This window comes from Mus pahari, chromosome 19 (genome assembly GCF_900095145.1).
Source record: "Mus pahari chromosome 19, PAHARI_EIJ_v1.1, whole genome shotgun sequence".
NCBI lineage: Eukaryota > Metazoa > Chordata > Mammalia > Rodentia > Muridae > Mus > Mus pahari.
The window spans coordinates 87,066,276-87,085,684 of record NC_034608.1 but is presented as its reverse complement, the minus strand read 5'-3'; the positions used below and the strand labels follow the sequence as shown (position 1 = coordinate 87,085,684).

Below are 19,409 nucleotides of genomic sequence, written 5' to 3'. Positions count from 1 at the left end.
GTGATGTTGCCAGTGTGCCTATCATCCCAGGACTCAGAAGGCTAAGGCAGGAGGATTTGGATTCAGGTCCAGCCTCAACTTTATGCCATGACTTTGCCTCAGAATAAGTAAATACATAGACATGACTTAGACCGTCTCTCTCTTCCTGCAGTGCAGTAGCTCCCTGCTGTCTCACACTGTCCTCTCTAGGGTCATACTGTGTCTCCTCTCGGTGTCTGTGCACCTCCAGACTTCAGAACTTTGGAAATCATAAGCTCTGAGGCTGGTGGTCAACCTGCCTGCTGAGGGGAGGTGTAAGTGCCTAGAGACTCAAGCAAATCTAGCTTCACTTTCCCTGTGTGTCTTTAGTTGTTGCAGCTTTGACTGGTAATAGAGTAGTAATGATTGTAGTGAGGTAATTAAAACAAAAACTGGGCTGTTTACTGAATAGGATTTTGCCAAGTATGCCAAAATCCTGTGGACACAGCAGGAAGGTCAGGAGTCCAAGGGCGTCTTCAGCTCCTTGGTGAGTGTGGGGCCATCCTGGGAAACTTGAGATACCTGTCTCACACCAGTCATGGCAGCGCTCTAGTAGAAGTGCTAGGAATGTGTGTTTTTGTTTCCAGAATTTTCTACATAACATTTGCAGACCACAGGTAACTCAAATCTTAGGAAGGAACAGACAGTGGCTGTGTGCTGTGTCTGGATGGCTGTCTTCTGTGCTCACTTCAGCTGCCCAAATTGGACATGTCTTGAAGATGCAGAGGAGAAAAGATGCGAGAGAAAAGATGAGCAGCTTCCTTAGAGCCTCTAGGAATCCCCATGGCTCCTAGACTGCATGAGGCGCTCGCTCTCTGTGTTCTGAGCCCACCCCCCAGTGTCTTTTTCTTCTCATTGACACCACAGGCTATGCATTTGGTGTACCGCGCCCTGGAGAAGGAACCGGTGCCCTCCATCCTGCCCCCGCCCCTCATCCCGCCCTCCAAGAGGAAGAAGACTGTGTTTGCAGGAGCTGTGCCTGTCCTGCCTGCTAGTCCCCCACCCAAAGACAGCCTCCGCTCAACACCATCCCACGGCAGCGTAAGCAGCCTCAACAGCACAGGCAGCCTGTCCCCAAAGCACAGCGTCAAGCAGACTCAGGTCAGTGCCCAAGGCATCTTGTATATCATTTCTCATCAGCAATAACGAGAAAGCTTTGATCAAATTCTTTTAAAACCTTCCTAGAGGTATGGGGCTGGAGAGATGGCTTAGTGATTAAAGAGTACTGAATGTTCTTCCAGAGGACCAGGTTCAGTTCCCAGCACTCACATGGCAGTCTGTACTTGAGCATGTGGTGCATAGATGTATGCAGGCAAAACACCAATACACATTAAATAAGCAAACAAACAAACAAAAAAGAACCTTAAAAAATTACTATGATTCAGAATGAGCTTTCTTTCAGGTAAGTGGAATTGTTCCCTGGTGTATATGGGGCTTGGACAGTACTCTCTATTGCTCAAGTCTTCGTTGAAGTGACCCAGTGTCTTCACAGAACCTGTGCTTGCCCGTAGACGCACCTCACTGAGACCAGCCTCTTCCATTTGTTTATCTGTTTATATGCGTGCATTTATGTAAGTATGTGCACACATCTTTATTTGGAGTCCACAGAGGATATCAGATGTCCTTCTCCATCACTGTCTCTCCATTCCTTTGAGGCAAGGTCTCTTCTTGATCTCTGGGGCTCTTTCTTTCCTGGCTGAGCTGGTTGCCTGCACACCTGAGTGTTCTCCCTGACTCTGCGTCTCTTGGCACAGGAGTTGTAGGCACTTGCAGGATGTCCTGCTTGTTTGTTACGTGGTTCTAGAATCAGTACTCCTATCCTCATGTTTATGCATCAAGCAGTCTTAAACACTGAAGAAGCTCCCAGCCCTAGCCCCTGTTTTCTGACTGCTTTCAGTGCCCTGAGACTGAATGAAAGGATGAGGTTTTTCTACTGTAAGGCTGTTGAATTGCCTGCTGTTTTGCTTTATTTACGTTTATTCATTGACTGCGTGAGCATAGATGGGTGGGTACATCCCACAGCAGGTATGTGTGGCCTGGGTTCAGTGCAACACCTTCTAACCACAGGCCTGCCCCCTCACTCATCACACATCAGTGTGCCTGGCTCCGGCACTGGGACAAGAGCTTATTTTGTTGGTACAGTGCCTAGGACTTTCTATGAAGAACAGAAGCTCATGATTTGGATGCTGGGAAGGCTGTCCTGGCAGAGGACATTATTTCCCTGTCCCATGAGCATTTGTTACAGAGAAATAATGTGCTGCACACAGCTGTAACATTGAGTCGGGCATTCTTAGTCATGCTAAGGTGGGGACAGCTTGGGAGGATGTGCTCAGGGTCTGTGTACATGTTAAGAAAGTGCTGAGAGCTTTGGTGTCCACGAGGGCTCAGGAGCTAGCGTGTACTGACATGCCTCTTGAGCCTAAAGAGACTGCATAGGGAATGGCTATGGAGCATAGAGCAGTCAGTAGCAGATAAATATATCCCATGCTCATTAAGACTGGGTCTTAGCCGGGCGGTGGTGGCGCACGCCTTTAGTCCCAGCACTCGGGAGGCAGAGGCAGGCGGATTTCTGAGTTCAAGGCCAGCCTGGTCTACAGAGTGAGTTTCAGGGCATCCAGGGCTACACAGAGAAACCCTGTCTTGAAAAAAAACAAACCAAAGAAAAAAAGAGACTGGGTCTTGTTATAGTTCCAGGCTGGCCAGGAACTCCTAATCTTCCTGTCTCAGACTCAGACTCACCAGAGCTGAGGGGTAATCATATAGTAAAAATCAACAACAGCAACAAATGGAAACTGGTCAGCAGCTGCAGTTCTTCCTGGATGTTTCTATCCTGGGACTCTCTCCAGCTCACCATCCCATATGCTATTGTTCTGGGTTTACAGGAAGCAGAAATGGTAGCAGCAGAGATCCTCCACTGACCTGAACTTCACTGTATGTGTGTCTGTGTATCTGACCTTTTTTATTCTCTCTGCTCCTAGCCAGGGTCCTGGACTGAGCTGTATGGTCCTGACACTGTCAGTAAGAACTATAAGCAGAGCTGAGGCTGGGACAGGGCTCACAAATAAGTCACTCTGTTGTAACCTGTTTCAGCCACCAGTGGCCTGGGTTGTGCCTGTGGCAGATAAGATGCGCTTTGATGAGATCTTTTTGAAGACAGACCTGGACCTTGATGGCTATGTGAGTGGCCAGGAAGTTAAGGAGATCTTCATGCACTCAGGCCTCACTCAGAACCTTCTGGCACACATCTGGTAATGATGGAAACATTGGTGGAGGTGCTCTGAGAGGCTGGGAAAGAGGGTGGGGAGGGCTCCCGTTTTCCAGGTGACAGTATACAGGGAGGTAGAGTCAGTCCTTATCTGGTACTGGAGAGCTGTGTTGAAATAGCCTTCTTCACAAGCCTTACCTTGTCACAGCCACCTGTAACAGTCACTCTGCCTGCCACTTGAGTAACCTCAACAAGGACCTTGACAGTTCCAGTGAGGTCCCACTTGGACATGGACATTCCAAGTACATTGCACTGAAGTCGAGTGGGTCACCAGAGTGTGATTGTGGGGGGCAACTGCATTGCCAGTAAATGTCAGCCAGATGTGCTGGTGACCCTACAGCTGGTCCTCTTCAGTAATCTTTCCACATTCTATGGACCCTGGTACCTCTTGAGACCCAAGACCACATGAGATTAAATCAGAATGACATAGAAGGGTTGGGAGATGTAGATGAGGGTCCAGTGGCCCTCCCCGCTCCTACTCTCCTTTGGAGGACTGTTTTAGTTAGGCTTATTTCTGTGATAGAACACCATGACCCAAAACAATGTGGAAATGGCTTGTTTCTTGTTTCCAGATCACAGTGTCAGGCAGGAACCTGGAGGCAAGAGCAGAAGCAGAGGTCATGGAGGAGTGCTGCTTACTGGCTTGTTCCCCATAGTTTGCTTAGTCTCCTTATACAACCCAGGGTTGGCACCACCCACAATGAAATTTCCAACCCCATCAATCATTAATGAGAAAAATGCCCTCACAGAGCTGCCTGCAGGCCAATCTGATGAAGACATTGTCTCAAGAGTGCCTCTTCCTAGATATCTCTAGGTTGTATAAAGTTTACAAAGCCAGCCAGCAGCACAGGGACAGCCATCCGCTATTAGGCTGATTCTCGGGGTTCTCTTTGCAAGTAGTTACAGCTGTTGTAGTGTAGATGGTGACCACTGAATAACAAACACTGGGTGCTGGATGAGGGATCTACCTTCACCCTACCTCTGTTAAGTGCTGGACAGAGCTGACATCTCAGAGTGAGGATTCTTCTGAAGGTAATTGGCGTGGTCCAGTAAGTTAGCTTGTTCCAAACCAGAGCCGTGAGTAGCTTCCTGGCTGCTTTCTCACTGGTTCAGGGAACTGAGTTGGTCACCTGATGGCCAGAAAGAACCATCTTGAGTAACCCTAGCCAGATAGGGAGGAGAGCCGGCTCCAAGGGTCAGGGGGTACTCAGTTGCCTCTTTAGCCAGGCTGCCTGCTCCTTTAGAGCTAACTGTTGCACTCAAGTGGGGAGGCCTCAGCAGCCTAAGCCTGCTTTGCCTTTATGCTCTGCAGGTCGCTGCTGCAGAGTGGGCCCATGAAGGCCTTGTGCCCACCTCTGGCAAGTGCTTGCCCTCGCTGGGCTTGGTAGCACATGCCTTTAATCCCAGCACTTGGGAGGTAGAGGCAGGTTGATTTCTGAGTTCGAGGACAGCCAGGGCTCTACAGAGAAACCCTGTCTCAAAACAAACAAAACAAAGCAAAACAACAACAACAACAACAAACCAAAAAAACAAAAGTGCTTGCCCATACCAAGCCATGCACTGCCAGCTCGTCTAGGATGCTCCTGTTCTTCCTGGTTCTACGCAAGACACAGGCCCAAGGCAAGCTCCTGCTGTTGAAGACTCTGTGGTCAGGGAGGGTGTCTTGAGACCTCCAGAGTGCAGCTCTCACTGGAGACCATGCACAGCCTCTAGATCTAGAGACTAAATAGGAATGAGAATGGAGCCCTGCCCCATCTGTCCAAGGACTCATGGTCTGTGCTGGCCACTTGCATCTCTGGAGTACCTTGGACAAAATGAACCAAGACAGCCTTGACCCTCACAGTGAACTGAAGGGGTGTGTGTTGTGGGGAGGTGTTCTTCCTGAAAGCGGGTTTTGTAGGCCAGAGCATTGCTCCCATGCACCTGTGACCATCCTTAAGGAGCATGGAGGCAGTGCCCGGGGCTTGCTGTGGTCCTGGTGGGCTTGATAATTGGGGTGGCTCAAGATAGGTAGCAAGTGCAACTGTGATGTGTAATTGCATCCCACATCTCTCCCAGGGCCCTGGCTGATACAAGACAAACGGGCAAGTTAAGCAAAGAGCAATTCGCACTAGCTATGTATTTCATTCAGCAGAAGGTCAGTAAAGGCATCGACCCTCCTCAAGTCCTCTCGCCTGACATGGTGCCACCCTCTGAGAGAGGCACTCCCATTCCAGTGAGTAGCCAGGCATCCTTGTTCCTGTTCTTCCCACCACCCACCAGAAGGTGGTGCTCGTGCCCCAAGATCCTCCCCTTCCCCACCTCCCCCCAGTCCTCAGTCTCCAGGCCACGTTTGGGGGTGGGACTAGGGGGATGGGGGTCCTTTGATTGGGCCACCTGGAGTGTTCGCAAGTCAATGGCCAGTGCTTTGGTCCCCCTGACATGTAAGCTGCTTGGCTCCCTGTGACTTTTTAAGTTTTGATCCTAGGACAGTTCAAGTACTCTGGCATCAGGGGAGTTCACTGGTGTTAAGGAGCTGGATGACATTAGCCAGGAGATCGCACAGTTGCAGAGGTATGTGACTGCCTACTTTCTGGTGAGTCCCGATGCAGCAGTCTTGTGAGGACACAAGTCTTCTCAGATCTGCTTCTGCTTGGATCATTGATGCTCTGAGTCTATATTATTCAGGTAGCCTCAGTCAGGTTGTGGCTACATAGTTGCCTAGGGATTCAAACAGCGTCCAGCACACAGCTTAGGTGATAGACCCAAGTCTGGCACACCTGCTGTACACAGTGGAGCAGTTCCTCACTGCCCTTTTACCAGAAGCCAGCGACTGCCATATCACTCCATGCACTGCCCCTGGCTCCCCTAGCCCAGCTTTGCTTTCCATTCTTGTCCTTCAGGAAATTCTTCACAACATTATCTTCCAATTCCCACAGCACCTCCTCGCAGTCCACTGTCCCTGCAGTACTGGATAGTGTTCATCTGCAATTCTTTGTCCCCTGTGTCCCTCTTTGTTGAGTGGCCCATCAGTGTCAGACTACTGAATGCCTTTGTTTGAATGTGGGATATAGGAAGTGGTTTCTCTTTGTGTGACAGTCACAGAACTAAGTAGTTTGGTGACATGAGTGTAGTAGCTCATAGGGAGGGTATGCAGGTGCCTGTGCCAGCTGTCTGCTGGTGTTGGAGCCCAAGGAGAAGGTGTATGCCTAGACTTCTCACTGGGTCCTTGCTGCTCTGGGTTCAAGCTCTCCATTTCTTTGCTGACTGTCAGCTGGGAGCCCCTTGCTAATGCTGGGGACCACTCCTACTCCACCCTGTCTGCCTCCTGAACCTCCAAAACCAGCAAAGGCTGGCAAGTCCTTGTTGCCTGGGAGCCTCCGTTTTCCTGTTTGTCTGTCAGGTGATGCAGACACTGTGCTCTGAGGCAGTGGGCACTGAGACGAGGCTCTCATGCAGGTTCTGCTGTGTCCTAGGGTAGGGAGCATTGTTGGTTAGTCCAGGAGTATTGCTGTAAAAGTACCTGAGGCTAGCTGATGTATAAAGAAAAGGGCTTCCTTAGCTAAGTTTTAGAAGCTAATCTATCTGGCCTCTGGTGAGGGCCTCAGACACATGCTGTCATGGTGACATAGGACCATTTGTGTGGCAAGCCTGAGGGGCCAGGACACATGGGGGGCTTCAGGGACTGTTCTGTATGTGAATTTGTAGGTTCAGGCCTACAGTCAAGATGACAGCTCTGTGCTGTGCAGTGTCGACTGTTTTCATCCACTGTTTTTAAACCTGCAGAGAGAAATACTCATTGGAACAAGACATCAGAGAAAAGGAAGAGGCAATCAGACAGAAAACCAGCGAAGTACAGGTGTGGATGCTGTGCCTCAGCTCAGGCCTGCTGAATGTAGGAAAATGTCAGAATTGTGTGCTGAATGTATGACAATGCTTGGGACAGCCTTGGGATTGCGATGTGCTTTTGTCTCCTTGGTGACATTGGGGATGGAACCTGGGGTTTCACTCATAGCTGGTAGGCAGTGAGTGAGTATAGAACCCCAAGGCTAATCTGTGCTCAGGTGCCAGAAACAGAACCTAGGGCCTCATACTCATCCTTGGCAGGCACAGGGATGGAGCCCCTCCCCATATAGGTTAATGCTTAACCACAGTCCAGCCCAGCATCTGCTTTTAATCTCTTATTTAGGGACTGTTGTTACCAGTGTCAGTCAACACCACCCATTTCCCATAGGAATTACAAAATGACCTAGACCGGGAAACTAGTAGTCTGCAGGAGCTTGAGGCTCAGAAACAGGATGCCCAGGACCGCCTGGATGAGATGGACCAGCAGAAGGCTAAGCTGCGGGACATGCTGAGTGATGTGCGGCAGAAATGCCAGGATGAGACCCAGACAGTGAGTTCACGGAGTGGCCAGTGTCCCTGAGCTTCCCTCACAGCTCTTGCCAGCAGATGACAAAATGCCAGCTGAGAAATATCTAGGCACCTGAGGCCTGATCTGTGAACAATCCCTCTTCTGTTCCTAGGGATCAGGCATGGCTTCAGTAACTATGCCCTGGATATCCTACAACAGGGGACAGGGCTACAGATGCCTCCGCCTCCTGCTGTGACCCCTTTTATCACATATTATCTGCTTCCTCTAACTGCAGGTCCTGTACACTGACCTCTGGCTGTGCAGACTCCTTATGCATTATACTAATTCATTCATTTTTGTGGGAGAGAAAGGGGGGGTAGTGGGGAGAGAGTATGTGTGTGTGCGTGCACACTCATGCTTGTGGGAATTTGTGGATATATTTGTGTGTGATCAGGGGACAGCAGGGGGATTTGGTCTGGCACCATTATCCACCAACTATATCTCTAGCTCCACACACAGTGAGAAAGAAAGCTTGGTGTCTGTCTTTCTGTGCCCTGACTTGTGAGTCCTTTTGGCTCTCACTTCAGATCTCATCATTGAAAACCCAGATTCAGTCTCAGGAGTCAGACTTGAAGTCCCAGGAGGATGACCTGAACCGGGCCAAGTCAGAGCTGAATCGGCTGCAGCAGGAGGAGACACAGCTGGAGCAGAGCATCCAGGCTGGGCGTGCACAGCTGGAGACCATCCTCAGGTCCCTGAAGTGCACACAGGATGACATCAACCAGGTACTTTGACAGGGATGGGTCAGTGGTACTGTGAAGTTAGCTGCTGAGGACTTTGTAGGGTTTGGCTCAGAGTGCCTGACTCCCTGTCCCATGAGCGCTGGCCCTTTCCAGAAAGGGGCCAGCTCTGAGCCTGCCCTGTCCTTGTGCATATGGTGGTCACTGGTCTTTGTGTGGTCTCTGGGATTCAGGCTACAGACAGGGTGATATAGCAAAGAAACCTGTGTCCTGTAGACATCCTGCTTGTCTTCAGGCTACAGGCTGACAGGGCAATGTGGATGCCTCTTTGATCTCATGTCTTTATATTGTGTTTTATAAACGTTATTTCCATGGGGTTATTTTCAGGGTTCTTCGTTCCAGCCTTCAGAGACTGTTCTTGGAGATGGCCTAAGATACATTGCTAATAGAAGGAATGGTTGTTGGTGGTAACAGAGGATCTCAACTGGGTGGCCTCTTCAGGTCTGGAACTCATTGTAGACCAGGCTGTCCTTGAACTCATAGAGATCCACCTACCTCTGCCTCTTGAGTGCTGGGATTAAAGGCACATATGACCGTGGCCAGCATTATTTTTGTTGTTGGTTTAGTTCGGTTGGTTTGGTTCAGTTTCAGGTTTTTTGGATTTTGTTTTTTTTGTTTGTTTTTGGGTTGTTGTTGTTGTTGTTGTTGTTGTTGTTTTGCTTGAGATAGAGTCTCATCATGTAGCTCACATCAGCCTTGAACTTGTGATCAGTCTTCCTGCCTCAGCCTTCCTAGGCGCCTTCTGGTTCCTCCTATGTTTTGTCAGTCCTGCAGGTGCTGTCTATGCAGAATTTAGTTATGACATGAGATCCTTCCACAGGACCAGTGCCTCTTGTCTGGTGATACAGCTTGGGCAGGGCAGTCCTTCCCTATGTGTATGATCCCTCAGAGAAGGCATCTTGCTGGCTGCACCTGGAGCTCTTTTGATGTCCATGTTGTTTGTCTTGCAGGCAAGAAGCAAGCTGTCCCAGCTACAGGAGAGCCACCTAGAAGCTCACCGGAGCCTGGAACAGTATGACCAGGTGCCTGATGGGGTCTCTGGTACCAGCCTGCCTGACCTGGCCACCTTGAATGAAGGCATCTTGCTGGCAGAGAGGGGCGGCTTTGGAGCCATGGTAAAGGTCGAGTAAGAGTCTCCGGGTCCACGTGGGCTCTGCTGCAGCTGTAGATCTGCTCACAACACTGGCTCCCTCAATGTGTCCCTTTGTTTTTTTGCTAGCTGCCTGCCTGCCCAGGGTTGGTGGCCGAGTTCCTCTGTCATCTAGAAGCTGTGAGGCCCAGGTGTTTCATCTCCTCAGAAGTTTTTCTTTTGGGCCAGTCACCCAAATGTGGAGGGCAAACCTAACCAAAGCCAGTTTGGTCCCATGCTGTGGGAGCTCAGTGCTCTACTGATACAGCCTTGGGTGCAAGCATGTGTCATGCAAGTCAAGTGATTCTGAAAGATGGAGAAACAGGCTCCAGCTGCAGCTTGGTAGTAAGCACTGCAGACTCCCAGTCCCATCCTGCAGCATTCACTAAACACCACACACAGCATATCTGCTCTCCCGGTGCTGTGCAGCCAGCTGTTGGCTGGCCTCTGGGAGGAAGAACCTCAACTGTGTGGCCACACTGCTTGTGAGCCATTGATGCTCCATGCGACCCTTCTCTAAGGTTGTCAGTGCCCTTGTTGGAGTCATCAGCCCCAACTCAGGGATGTCTCTGTGGCCATAATCCGGGGTATTATGTATGCTACTTTAACTTCTTGGCTGCCTCATCTTCCAGGGCTCTCTTTGCTCCAGCCCTGCTGCTTTCCCTCTTTGTACCTTCCCTCCTGTGGTCGCCACTCGCCTCACACTCTAAACACAGCTACCTTCCCTCTCTCTTCTCTTTCTTTCTCATCCAAGAACTCACAGAGAAGCCCGTGCTTCCCTTGGACCACTTAGAAGGCGCTGTTTGTGTTTCCGCCTGTCCCTCGTGTCCGCCCACCTGGAGCTCCCCTTCACTCTTAGACTCATAAGTAGGCGGCTTCCTGCCCACAGTGGGCATCTGTTCCATGGAATTCCCATGGAATTCCTTGCTTTTTGGCCAGTAACCAGTGTGTGTTTCTGTCTTGTGACTGTAGGCTTTGGCTTCATCTTACCACTGTCCCCTGTGCAGCTGGCTTGTCCTATGTCCTGGGCCAGGGAAATACTCCCTGGAAGTCTCCCCTTGTGGATTGTTTGGTTCTCTCTCTCTCTCTTTCTCTCTCTCTCTCTCTCTCTCTCTCTCTCTCTCTCTCTCTCTCTCTNTCTCTCTCTCTCTCTCTCTCTCTCTCTCTCTCTCTCTCTCTCTTCTTTCTTTCCTTCTCCTCTTTTTCTTTATGAGACAGTGTCACTGTGCAACCCAGGCTGTGATGGAACTCCAGAGATCCCTGTTGCAGGGATTAAAGGTGTCTCTCAGGTCCCCTGTAGCTTTTATCACATCCTGAGCTGCATCTTAGCAGTGGGTGACAGTTTACAGGTGGTGGTCATTTCTATCACCACCAGAGCATTTTATACATGGTTATTTTTGTCCATCATTTAACCAGTTGGCATTTGAGTGGTTAACTGTCATTTGTACAGGTAGCCATCAGATATATTACCTAGAAACTTAAGACTTGTGTCCGAAGGAACCTGCATCTTGTATTTTTTAAAAAATGGGGGACAGTTGTTTCCATTTCTTAATAAACAGTTTGAAGCAAGGTCTTTGTTCAGTGTTCCATCTGGGGCTGTGGAGCAAAGCATGCTCTGACCGTTCTCTTCGTGGGGTGCGGCTAGGGCCTGTGCTCACCAGAGCTGTGCAGCCAAAGTGGCACCTCTGGAACTTCCTACAGGTGATTCTTGAGCCACTGAGCTAAATGTTACGTTCCCAAGGTACAACTGCCCAAGAGGCAATAGGATTCTTATAGGCCATATTTACTTCCGTGTATATCCTTAATTACTTTTTTCTTTCACAGTGCTGTGGGCGGAACCTGAGGCCTCACACATGTTAGGTAGGACTCACCACTGACCCTTGCTCCCAGCCCAAAATCATGTTTATTTCTTGTGACTGATAGCTATCCAGGAAGCCCACACGACAGAGAGGAAGCCATGCACCATCTCAGTGTGTCACCCTGACTTACCAGGACAGATTGGATACTTGACCACTTCTAGCTCCAGTAGCATGGAGGAGCCAAGGCTATGGGCTCCCGGCAAGGATTTGTAAATGAGAGCCTCTTAGCTAGCAGCTTGAGCTAGGACAGAAATATTTACTTCAGGACAGTTGGTGGAAGCACCAGCATTGGGCCCCTACACAACACACTTCATTTTGTTTGTTTTTTTGAGACAGGGTCTCATGGTGTAGCCATGGCTGTCCTGGAACTCATAAATGAAGACCAGACTGCCCTTGGGCTCACAGAGATCCATCTGGCTCTGTCTCCAAGTGCAGAGATGAAAAGGCATGCATCCCATGACCAACCCCCAGCACTCTATAAAAGCCAGGGATGTCACAGAAACTTGTTGGGTGTCCTTTGTGGCCATGTCTGTATTCTGAAAACAGCTTAGGGCTAGCTGCTTTGCCTTTGAAAGTGTTTTCTGGGTATGGCACAGCAGTGGGAGGCCTGGGTCCTGTCCTTCATGTTAATAATTAAATAATTAAATAAAAGTAGTTAACATGTTCCACCTCTATGATGGTACTCATTGTTCGCCCTAGTGTAATATCTCCCCTTATACCATGCTCAGTCACCGAGCAACCACGTGACTCAGTGCTCTAAGAAGATGCCATCTACTAGTAACATTGTAGGTAATAAGTTCATCAACTTGTCTGCATGGTGACAGAATGGGTCTTCTGTGCTGAAGAACCATAGGCCTATACTTAACCCTTGTATTTCTGTCCCCTAGGGTGACATGTTCTTCATTTTCCTGGCTGGTGGCTGAGTGTATTCATGTTTAGGGGGCGGGCGGCTCTTTTCAGCCTTGAGTCTGGCACAGGCTGTCACCGTTTTTCCTTACTTTTAATGTGAGTCCTGCCAGGGCCTTAGCTGCAATGCTGAGCTGCGTGCATGCTTAGTCAGTCTTTGTCACTCAGCTGCACCCAGCTATTCGATGGCCCCTTAGGGGAAGGAGCCACAGCTGCATGAAATGTGGATTTCTCCCGACATTATGGTGTAGGCCTCAACATTCCACGTACTGGACTGATAGTATAGTTAGTTCCCAGGCACATTTGTGCTATTGAAACCTATTTACTTACTGTCTTCCCTTCAGTGATAGAAACACCAGATTGTCAGTAACTGGCCTGTCCATAAACAGCCCTTCAGAGTTAACTGTGAGCTTCCTTTCTAAGACTGAGCTGTTGTGGCTAACTCCATCCTTCTTCCCTCTATCTTTAGGACATAGTCCATTCCTTGCCCAGAGCTAGTACATGAAGGTTGTCTTTTGCCTGGTCCAGGGCTTCCTTAGGTCATAACCTTCTTCCAATGTCTCTCTGTTCTTGAACCCCGACAGCTGTGTGCGCTTTCTTTGTCCATGGTATGGCAGAAGGGGTTATTTCCTGCCCCAGTGCATGGGCTTCCTTTGGTCAGATTCTCCCATTGAGGTTCTCCCTGTCCTTAAACTCCAGCAGCTGCACTAGGGTGTGTCCATCTCGGCCCTGGCAGTACCCAAGCGTCGTCAGCAGCTGCTGTGCTAGCTGCATCTGTGTTTAACCTCCCTGAGCACCAGGCCTGGCTTCCCTAGGAAGGCCTGTGCCCAGAAGCTCTGAAGAATTGGTTCCAGGTAAGAAGATGGTCCACCCACTTCTTCATTTACTCACAGCCCAAGTCAGTGACTGCTGCTTATTATTATTTTTTTAATCTTTACTTTTTCATTTCCTGAGAATGAGTTGCTGTGTGGCCAGGCTGGCCAGGACCTATTGATCCTCCTGCCTTGGGCTTCCCAGAACCAGAGTAACAAGTGTGCGCCCTGTTCCCATCTGGTGGCTTCCTCCTAACACTTCCCCTGCCCCCAGGCTTCATAGAATTTTGGATTTATTTTTGGGTTTAATAGCCTTTTGGAGTATTCATGTCATTTTTCTGAACCTTTGTCTACTTTCAGAGATGCCCCAGCTTTGACATGACTTGATCATCAAGCCCCTGCCTTTTAAAAAACAAACAACAAAAAACAAACAGTTAAATAGCCCTGTTTTGTAGAGAATTGTGTCTCTTAAGCAGAACAGATCCCTGATTTCTCAGCCCAACATTCTGTTTACCCACCCCTCAGGTCATTCCCACTATGGAAAATTACTCTTCAAAAATGTTTTTTTTTTCCTACTGCTTTGAGTACACTCGACAGTTTCTAGAACTGAGAACCTTTATACAAACATGCAGAGTGTCTTGCATGCTTTAGCAGCTCCCACTACACCAGTGTCACCTTAAGCCCCACTTCCTACTTGGGCAGAAATGGCCCACTTGTTTCTTTACATAGAACCGTGGGGGTGGGGCTTGTTCCCAGCCCTTGGCTAGGCACTGGCCCCATCATTCTGCCTCTGTGAATGTGGCAACTTAAGGGTATGAGTGGGACCACACCACATTTATCGCTGTCACTGACATCTTATTTCACTTAGCTGCAAATCCTTAAGGTTTCTCCATTTACAGTAGAATTTCCTTCCTTTTCAGGGCTGAGTATTATTTTACTTCACGGGTGGGTAGGTTCCATCGATCTATTTATTTATTCTGCTCAGAGACTTTATTAGAGTCACTTTAGATTTCCTGAAAAATTGCAAAGCTGTGATGCTTGTCTCCATGTGCCATGCCTGGTCTCCACTTTTACCTTAGCAAACAGACCAATGTCCAGGCTTGTTTGTAGCCAAAATCTCCACTTGGGTGACTCCTCTTCAGATACTGTTCTGGGTCACATTGCAAACAGTGCAGATCTGAGTAGGTGTGGGACCCTGCACTTAGCTTAAATCAGAAGTAACTCAGAACCTGTCCTTTCCTCACCATCCTAGGATGATCCTTTCAAAAACAAAGCCTTATTGTTTAGCAACAACTCCCAGGAACTGCATCCAGACCCCTTCCAGGCTGAGGACCCCTTCAAGTCCGACCCATTTAAAGGAGCTGACCCCTTCAAAGGTACACCCCAGCCTATGTCCCCATAAAAAAAGACTGTTGTTTCTTTTTAAGATTTTTTTTTATGCATATGAGTGTTTTGTCTACATGCACATTCATCATCTGTGTACAGTTACCTCAGAGGACAAAAGAGGGTGTCAGATCCTCCAGAACTGGAGTTATGCGGACAGTTTGTTAACTACCATGTGGTGCTGGGAATTGAACCTAAGCCCTAAGCAGAATCAGCAGATGCACTTACCTGCTGAGCCGCCTCTCCATCCCCTTAGCCCTCAGAGGCTGAGCCGCCTCTCCATCCCCTTAGCCCTCAGAGGCTGNCCCTCAGAGGCTGTTTTGTTTTGAGACAGAGTAGCCCTGCCTGTCCTAGAACTCACTCTGTAGATCACTCTGGCCTTGAACCAGAGATCCTCCTGCTTCTGCCTCCTGAGTACACGCCTGGGAAGCTTTTAGATGTTGATAGCAGCATCTTAGGTGTGAGGGACAGATCCAGCACTTTGGCATCATTGTAGGTCATCAGGACACGACCAGGAGAACTACTGTGTCTCTGCCCGCTTACTGAGTTAGGAGGAAGTGAGGGTCCAGGGTGGAGAAGGAAGAGTAAGTTCTCTAAGATTAGTTCTATCTGCCGCCAGCCAAGCATCCCCGCTCACCTTGACCATGCTATAGCAGCATCAAGTGCAAGAAGACAGACCAGTTGTTTCCCCTGAGCCAGGCAAAAGGCCTGCCTTTGCTTTCCTCCCTCCCCTCACCTGACTGCTTCTTTCTTTGTTCCAGGTGACCCTTTCCAAAGTGATCCCTTCTCAGAGCAGCAGACAGCAGCTACAGGTAAAGGCTGGCTTCCTTGTGTTCCTGACAACATCGAGTCTCTCCACGCTCAGTTTATTTAGGGGCAGGATCACTTGTGCCCTAGCTGTCTATGTTGAGTATGTGGTGTGACTGTCACACATGGTGGGACTCCCTACCACCTATGCCCAGGACAGTGATGTCATAGCAATAGACAGCCATGATAAAGGCCTTTTTTTTGTGACCTTTATTGTTCTGTTTTAGCTTGCCTAGTATGTCCACAGACCTGGGTTCCCAGTACCACAGAAACAAAAGATTTGGAATATTTGCCTTCCCACAGAGATCCCCACCTGTCACAGTAGCTTCTACCCTGCCCAGTGTCTGATGACAGCAGTGTTTCCTGCCCTGCCATCACCCACAGTGGTTATTATTTTTACATGCAGCTTTAGTACAGAACATAATATATACACCACAAAATTCTTCTTTAAAAAAAGTTTGTACACTGAGCATGGTGTCAGTGTACAATCCCAGCACTCAGTAACTCAGTAGACAGAGCCCTGTCTGAAGAAACTAATTATTAGCATGTGTGTGTGTGTGTGTGTGTGTCCCGTGTGTGGAAGTTAGGAACAACTTACAGGAGTCAGTTATCTTCCACCATGCGGCTCATGCTGTCAGGTTTTACAGCAAATGCTTATATCCGATTTGCCATCCCTCTTGCCCTAGGAAAGCTTTTGACAGTTGTATAGAATTGTGGAAGGTTGGGGTGCATCCCAGCGCCCTGAAAGGGTCTCCTAACCTGTGGCCGTTGTTCCCATTCTGACTCCTGGACAACTGACCACACAGTCACCACAATTTCTGCCTCATCCTGAGCCCTCTCTCCTTGTTGCCTGTCTCCTCAAGTCTCCCTGGTGCCATTGGTCACCAATTGTGCCCTCTTTTTCCAGACCCATTTGGAGGGGACCCTTTCAAAGAAAGCGACCCATTCCACAGCTCAAGCAGTGATGACTTCTTCAAGAAACAGACAAAGAACGACCCGTTTACCTCAGACCCCTTCACAAAGAACCCGTCCTTACCTTCAAAGGTGAGTGGTTTCTGCAGGGCCTCTACAGTGTTGGGATCGGTTCATGGTGTCGGGGAGGCTGGCTGGCTTGACCAGGAGCTGCCATCACAAGCCTGGTCTCAGTCCTGGCTGGTAAGGTGGCACCCAGCACTGTCACTGAGCCAATGTACATAGTGCCAAGTCAGGCCAGGGCATCTTCTCACAGCCCTTGTCCCTTCCAGTCTCTCTTCATGCTATGGTTCTCTGCTCCCACCGCTACTCCATCTCCTACAGCTATAGCAGAGTACCACATGTAGCTGAGTATGGTAACCACATCTGTTGTCCTGGGCAGCACAATAAGGCTCTGTGTCACACAGGCTGTATTTCAAATCACATATTTATTTATTATTTTGTTTTATAGTTTAAAGCATATATATATATATATATATATATATATATATATATACATACACACACACACACATATATGAGAAATACTTCATTGTTTATATATATGTGTGTGAGTGTATATATATATATATATATATATATATATATATATATATATGCTTTATTGTGTGTGCCTACATGAATTTATATGCACCACATGTGTAGGTGCTCTGGGAGGCTAGAAGACATCAGATCCTCTAAAGCAGAAGTTCAGTTTGTTGTGAATTGCCTGACACAGATGTTGGGAACCAGACTCAGCAAGAGCATCAAGTATTTTTAACCCCTGAAGTGTCTACAGTCCATGAGTGCATGCGTGGGTGAATGCATGCAGAGAACAAGTTAATGTCAGAGGACAACGTACATTGATGTTTCCTTCTACCAAGTAGGTCCTTGGGAATCAAACTTAGATTGTCAGGCTTGGTAGCAAGCATGTTTACTTAATGAACCATCTCATTAGCTATGCTCTGGGATCTTTTTAGTACAAATCTCTGATATTTTGTGTGTAAGTATGTGTGTCCATATGGGTGTGGGTGTGTGTGTACATGTGTGCATGCATGCATGAGTCTACATGTCTCTGTGTTAGATTTGAGTTATATAACTTAGAGATTGATGACCTGGTTTCTGTTACTCTAACACAACACCTGAAGCTGGACACTTAATAAAGCACAGAGCTTTATTTTGGTTCAGAGTCATGGAGGCTAGTGTGGCTACTGGTCCTGGTGTGAATATAACATTACAGAAGCCAGAGAAGAAAAACAGGAACCAGAAGGCTAGGAGGGACCAAGCATGCTTGCTTTTCCTCCTTCATGTACCTTTCAGAGAACATAGTCTGCCCCTGCCAGACCTGACATCATTATACAAATGCAAAGTTCCACACCTGACCTCCTGTGGTCAGACACGCCAGGGTGCAGTTGCACTCAGAATGTTATGTGAATTTTTCTTTAGGATGTGTACTGAATGTAAAAAACAGTTTGAGGCTAGCCTGGTCTTCATAGCAAGTAGTTGAGTTGCTGTCTCATAGAGAGATGCTGTCATCATAGAGAGATGCTGTCATCATAGAGAGATGCTGTCTCAAAAACAGGCACAGGGTAGGGGGTGGCCCTGGAGTGATGCTCAGCAGCTAAGCACACCCTGTGGAAGCATGAGCTGCCTTCAGACCTTAGCACCTGTGAGACAGGCTGCCTGTGCTCTTGGACATGCACAGCTGTAACCCTATTACTGAACTGGAGAGAGGCAGAAGGACACTGGAGCTTGCTGGCTGTCAGCCCAGCTCCCTGTTTAGTGAGAGAACCTGCCTCAAAGGAGTAAGGCAGAGGAGAGTGATGGACTAGGACACCAGGTACCTCTGGCCTTTGCATGCACAATCACCGCACACAAGAGAAACAATTTTCATGGTGAGACTGGGGCCCCATCCCCAGTTAGTTCACCATTCGTGCACAGTCCTAGAGTGCCATCCCTTTGCACAGCATGCTGGGGCATGAAGCACAAACAACTGCATTTCTGTTGGAATTTTTAAAAGATTTAAAAAATTTTTTTGTTTTATTTGTATAATTGTTTCCCTGTATATCTGTCTGAATACTCTGTGAGTGCCTGGTGCCTATAGAGGCCAGAAGAGGGCATCAGATCCCTGACCCTCCAGTTATACATGGTTGTGAGACTGCAGGAAGGCAAACCAGTGATTTTAACTACTGAGCTCCAGCTCAGAGCTTTATTTTTTAAGACAGGTACTCTGTGTAGCCCTGGCTGGTGTAGGACTCAGAGAATCTGTGTGTCCCAGCCTGCCTGTCTTGGCACTTTTCTTTTGATCCTTTTATCTGGATATCTCTCTCCATTTCTCTATTCCTTTTGAGGCATAGTCTCTCTGGGAAGTCCGAACTGGCTTCAAAGTTGCAAGCATCCTCCTGCCTTGCCATGTGCTGGGATGACAGATGTGAGTTTAAAAGAGTTAGGTTACTCTTATAATTTTTATTATTTGTTTGTTTGTTTACTTTTGGCTTTTTTGAGGCAGGGTTTTCCTTGGAGCCTGGCTGTCCTGAAACTTCCTCTGTAAACCAGAATGGACTCAGACATCTGCCTGCCCAGTGCTAATGATTAAAGGGTTGCACCTCTAAGCCTGATAAATTAAGTGCTCTTAGAACTGGCCAGGCATGTGTCAGTTCTGATTCTTTTGGAAGACAGACTTTTCCTTACTTTATTGAACCATGCTCCCAAACCTTCACCTGGGAATCCTAGGCAGGGGCTCCACCCTTATCCCATCTGCCAAATCTTAGTGCTGTCTATGTCTGGCTGTGGTTCGATTCTCAGGCCTTTCGTTCATTGGTAATTTGTGGGGACTATAGAATTCATCAGTGTTACCTGCAGCAGGGCATCTGTTGAGGATTATGCTCCACTGCCCAGGTTTGTCTAGTCACCCCACTCTCCCTGAGATGCAGTGTTGTTTATGGCATTTAAAACTGTTAGGGAAAGGGGCTGGAGAGATGGCTCAGTGGTCAAGAGCGCTGACTGCTCTTCTGAAGGTCCTGAGCTCAAATCCCAACAACGATATGGTGGTTCACAACCATCCGTAATGAGATCTGACGCCCTCTTCTGGTGTGTCTAAAGACAGCTACAGCATACTTACATATAATAAATACATCTTTAAAAAA

General features: G+C 48.3%; 1 protein-coding gene across 8 annotated transcripts in view; it reads left to right on the top strand.

The window, feature by feature from the left end:
- Eps15l1 (epidermal growth factor receptor pathway substrate 15 like 1) overlaps nt 1-19,409 on the top strand; it is an 82,201-nt gene that overhangs the window by 34,539 nt on the left and 28,253 nt on the right. For 5 of the 8 annotated variants that reach the window (XM_029531674.1, XM_029531678.1, XM_021218667.2 and 2 more), the window contains exons 9-19: nt 886-1,119; nt 3,109-3,266; nt 5,342-5,498; nt 5,751-5,836; nt 7,049-7,121; nt 7,497-7,658; nt 8,204-8,401; nt 9,367-9,531; nt 14,375-14,498; nt 15,267-15,317; nt 16,220-16,356. In XM_029531674.1, coding sequence (XP_029387534.1) covers nt 886-1,119; nt 3,109-3,266; nt 5,342-5,498; nt 5,751-5,836; nt 7,049-7,121; nt 7,497-7,658; nt 8,204-8,401; nt 9,367-9,531; nt 14,375-14,498; nt 15,267-15,317; nt 16,220-16,356 — 1,545 coding nt within the window. The remainder of the gene's footprint in view (nt 1-885; nt 1,120-3,108; nt 3,267-5,341; nt 5,499-5,750; nt 5,837-7,048; nt 7,122-7,496; nt 7,659-8,203; nt 8,402-9,366; nt 9,532-14,374; nt 14,499-15,266; nt 15,318-16,219; nt 16,357-19,409) is intronic. The other 3 variants (XM_029531676.1, XM_029531675.1, XM_029531679.1) reach the window with 1 other exon arrangement.